Source organism: Choloepus didactylus (assembly GCF_015220235.1).
Source record: "Choloepus didactylus isolate mChoDid1 chromosome 11 unlocalized genomic scaffold, mChoDid1.pri SUPER_11_unloc3, whole genome shotgun sequence".
Lineage (NCBI taxonomy): Eukaryota > Metazoa > Chordata > Mammalia > Pilosa > Megalonychidae > Choloepus > Choloepus didactylus.
In genome coordinates, this window is record NW_023637580.1 from 338,007 (window position 1) to 343,278 (window position 5,272).

At 33.9% G+C, this 5,272-nt stretch overlaps 1 protein-coding gene across 1 annotated transcript; it reads right to left on the reverse strand.

Annotated features, from left to right (window-relative positions):
- Window positions 1-4,034: 4,034 nt before the first annotated feature.
- On the reverse strand, window positions 4,035-4,957 carry LOC119524622 (olfactory receptor 2T2-like). The gene is given in 2 exon segments (XM_037823333.1): window positions 4,035-4,399; window positions 4,402-4,957. Coding segments are annotated over 2 exon segments (921 nt in total).
- Between the last annotated feature and the right edge of the window lie 315 nt (window positions 4,958-5,272).

The window sequence follows — 5,272 nt, forward strand, 5'->3', positions numbered from 1 at the left end:
TTCTTAACACGACTTCATTTTCTTAAAACTGTGTCTCCTGGTGTTTTAACTTTCAAGATTGCCCACACTAAGCACCCACAAATTGGTCAACAGGAGTTCAAGTATACCTTGTTGTACTGGCTCAAGCAGAGATCTCCTATTTCTATGCTTTTCTACCAGTTTATCAATGATCCACATTAACTGCCTCTATTCTGTTCAGCATTTTTCTTATTGTCAGGTTGGGAATAATGACTTCCAAGTTGTTTAAATACTGGGCTGGAAACTGGAAGTCTGGGAAATGTATTTCTTTTCCTAACATTCAGAAATATTGACAAAATGGAGTTTTATCTGTATTCAGATTCTTCAACAAATTATTATAACACGTTCTTTAACATAAAGTTCCACATTGAATAGATAGGCAGAAAGAAAGCCAAAATTGCTAATGAAAAACATTTTAACTGATCAAAACTATCAATATCCTAAAATTATTTAGAAATCCCTGTAAAAATTCTGTAAAAAAGTGTACAATAATTTAATAAGGTTATATATATATTGGATATAAGGAATTAAGTCAGTATGGTTACCTTTACTGGATATAAGTAATTAATTCACTTTGGTTACACATATTTGATATAATTAATTAACTCAACACAATGGTTAAAAATGAATGGGACACAGACAACATGTACTTGGACTGATAGCCTTTCATCAAACATGTATAAATATTAAGAAATCAACATGAAGAAGAGGGTTGGCTAACCTTATATAAATAAATCAACAATAAGATTTTAGAATCTAAATGGAACAAAATGTTTTTAAAAGATACTGATCCTAAACTGAAGAAATATTGCAGACATGATGTCCTACCTGAAATGATTCAGAAATGTGATTAAATAGTACTATATGTTCAATTCCAGTGGGTATAGCATTCCACCCTGAAGCAGGGTTGCATGGAGTTTTTTTCTGTGTTCACATAAATGTGAACCATAAAATAATAGTTGAAATTCAGCACATGTCTCCTTTGGATGCAATATTTTTTTCCTTTATCTTACAGTTAAATATAATGCAATGGGAGTATCCAGCTTACCTTTTGGAGCTTATATTGGTTTGCTCTGGATGAAATCTAATTATTTCTTAGAATTAACTCCCAGATGAATTTTTGATGGCCTGCTGTCCACATTTGAAGTTAAATTATGCAGCCTTCCTCTACAAACCCTATGATACTTGATTTAGATGTTTTATGTGATTAGGTTGGAGAAAAAGTCAACACAATCTCTGTATGGCAAACAAAGAGTTAAAAAAATTCTTACCTGTCATGTATGATATTAACTCTCACACACAAAGAATAGCCAAATTCAAAGCTGAATTTTAAAATGTGTAAATATGCATATAAGAAATGCGTTATCATTTATAAAATAAAAATTAATATATATTTTCAGTTTAAGCACCTATAACATGTTAACAATGCAAGATGAGTAATGAACATCCTCATACATTGTTGGATAAAAGATAAATACATATAAAGTTTTGTCCTTTCTGGATGTAGGTGTTGACTTACTTTCCTATTGATGGCCTAACAAAGTACTACAAACTGACCTTAATACCACTGAAATTTATTGAATGGCTAAGTACACAGACCTGGGCATTAGAACTTCTTATCGAGGTGTTCTGAAGACTGTAGGGTTCTGACAGTGACAGTTCATAACATCCCTGCCTCCTATGTGGCTATATACTTTCTCTCTTTCAGTGTCCAAATTTACTCTCCTTATAAGAATGCCAGTTATTTTGCCCACCCTTTCCATTTTGCCTCAACATTGTCAATGATATTTTCAAATAAACTTTTTCCAAATAGGATCACATTCATGCTACTGGGGGTTAAGACTTGAACATATCTTACTGAGGGACAAAATTCAATCCATAACAGACATCAAATTTAGAATCATGTATATGCTAGCAGTCAGCTTAAACTTCATGAATTATTCCTCAATAAATAATTGAGTCATTAAAAAATACACAGGAAATTCAGTGTCCACAGTGTCCTGGCTAATAAGAGACATGGACAAAAAAGGGAGGGTCTAGGAGGGTGCTGAATGTTTGGAAGCCTCTCCTGGGTGAGGAACAGGGGTAGCTCCATCTCCATCTGATAGTCTATGGTAGATGTAGGCCCATTTATGTGAAATCTATGGACTTTCATTTTTTTTTTTTTACTGGAAATGTATATTTGTATGTGAAAACTGCCAATTTAGAATATTGTTTCCATTGGTTTTCAAACTATTTGAAAGGCTAACCAAAGTGTTTTGAAATTTGAGACCTCCTGATTCCTAAATAGTTTAAAATATAAAAATCCTGAGGAAGGGAAAGCTCATCCTGACTTGAATCTATGCTCATTCTTAGATCAGTAATTATGATTAGTCAGATGGAGTAAATATTTGGCTGCTCATGGATAACATTATGCATTTCATTATGGTATTCAGTATTCTCTTCCTTACAGGCTTGCCAAAACTCACACTACAGAAAGAGAGTAGAGGTAGTTTTTGAACAGGTTAGCAAAGATATGAGAAACAAGGGGGCATATGTTCAAATCTATCTAAGAAGTCACTTTCATTACACTTACAGGTATCCTGTAGGGTGGGTTAAAGTTTTGTGTATGGAATGACAGAAAGAATAATTTGGGCTGTTTAATCACATCAGTTTACATAACTTCTGGCTATTGATACTTTAATCATAGTACAGTTCTAAAATATTGACTATCTGCCAAATGTGAGGAAAGTAAATTAATTAATAAGCTGAAGTGGTAATGGTAGGAGGCAAAGAAATAATTTTTTGCAGGCACACTTTATAATACATATTTTGATTTATTTCAGCTCATATTTATGAACATGTTCTCTTAAGAGTGAAGAGTCCCAAAGAAGAAAATTATAAGGCACACAAACCATTTCAATGGTATGTAAGTAAATAAGTAAATATTTATCCTGGTGAGGTCCCTTTTTCACTTAAAAATTAATTAAAAATATACTGTACATCTTAAATTTTGTTGTGAACTTGGTTTTCACGCACCCATAGTCTTACAAAGACATTCATTTTTATACCCAATCTATTTGATGTCTTAATAGTATGTAACTCCTAAAATTTAATTTGTAAATATATACCAAGAAAAAATAATGATATCATTGGAGCCATTATTTTCACTCTTGTATATTTATCTGAAAAATTTTCAATAGAAACTGGGAGTAATATTCACATATATGTATATACATATGCATATACATATACATACATATTTGTATATAGTTGAATGCAACTCTATACATATACAACTGAACACATTTATATGTATACAGCTTTGTATATATATTATAATAATATATGTAAATTGGAGAGGACTTGAACAATGAATGAGGTAATATTTTAAATAGGTTACTATCTTTAGGACAATTTGCTATAGTTGAATAGGTAAATATTATTAAATAATAGAAGAATATGCATGCTTCTAACAATTAGTTCAAAAGCATAATATCACTTCCAAAATAAAGTTGTATGAACAGAAGAAAAATGTATGTTCTTGGGCCACATTAGACTAATGTATTCAGAATTATGTTTTACCTCAAAAGCTGCAAAATTTATGTTATGAGCAATTTATTACTAATGTTTATTTTTATCTGATGATGTAATATTATAATACTGCAATTTAGGGAGAAGAAGTGTGAAATTCAGCAGAGTGAATATTGCCTGTGTTCTGCATTTTTCCTCTTGTCTAATGTTAATAGACATATGTGCTTTTGTTTGCTATCACCTGCAAATTTGGGGTGTCTTCTGACATACAGCATTTTGTTTAAAGTTCTGTGAAGCTCAAATGAATTTCAGCAGGAGAAGTGAACTGATCCATTATCATTTCACTAAGGATGGGTTGAAGGAATGTGTCCATGAGTTGTCTCCAGAAAAGTAGTAGTTTTGTTGTTGTATGTTGTCGAACTCTGTTATAGCAATACAGTTCTGCATATGAGGTCCATCCTCTCATGCCTTATTCATAATTGGTGTCAATATTTTATGGAGTTTTACCATCCCAGCACTTTCCTGAGGGCTGCAGCCACCTCTTTGTTTCGAAGACTGTAGATGAGGGGGTTGAGCATGGGAGTGACAATAGTGTAGAAGACAGATACTACTTCATCCTGCTCTGTGGTATGATAGGCTTTGGGGAGAAAGTACTTGATGATGGCTGTTCCATAGAAGAGAGACACAGCAATTGTATGGGAGGAACAGGTTGACAAAGCTTTTCTCATCCCTAAATTTGATCCTAATCTCAGAACTGAAGAAAGTATCTGCCCGTATGAAGCCATAATGGCAGATATTGGAATGAGGAGGAACATAACACCGCTCACGAAAAACCCATTTTCATAAAGGGATGTATCAGCACAAGTTTCAGGAGAGCTGGGATTTCACAAAAGAAATGATGGATTTCTCGGGATGCACAGTAAGGGAGACTCAGCGTATATATTACATGGACCAGGGCATTGAGCAGAGCACCAAGCCAGGTGCCAGTCACCATGAAGGCACAGACTGTAGGGTGCATGAGAACTGAGTAATGGAGAGGGTGGCATATGGCCACATACCGGTCATAAGCCATGACTGCCAGGAGAAGGCACTCTGTTCCCACAAGTGCCATGAAGAGGAAGAGCTGAATCCCACAGTTAATAAAGGATATGGTGTTCTTTCCAGACAGGAAATCACTGGCTATCTTGGGGACAAATGTGGAGCTGTGCAAGAGATCCATGATGGAAAGTTGTCTGAGAAGGAAGTACATAGGTGTATGGAGTCGAGAGTCCAACCAAATGAGAATTAGCATCATAACATTTCCAACAAGTGTGATAAGGAACACCAAGAAGATGAAAGAAAAGAGGAGATTGGGAGCTTGAATGTGGTGAAATAGCTCTAATAGAACAAAATCATTTTCAGTTGTCTCATTTGTCCATTTCCCCATTTTCTCCTTCCTAATTCATTATCCTGGAGAGATCAGACAAAGATATTTAGTCCCAACCTAAATTGTTGCCAGACTCATTTTACAAAGTGACAACTTCATTCTCCTTCCTAGTCATACCAAAATATATATTTTGTGCTTCAACTATTTTCAAATCTATCTCTACTGAACAATTGTTCTCATTATATTACAATGGTACTGTGTGCTGATTTGAAATATTTAAACCAAAGTTTACAAAGATTGTATATTCTCAGCATTTTAAGGAAATGTATTCTAACTCCTTGAAATTTTGATGATGTTAAGAAGTAGGATGTAATT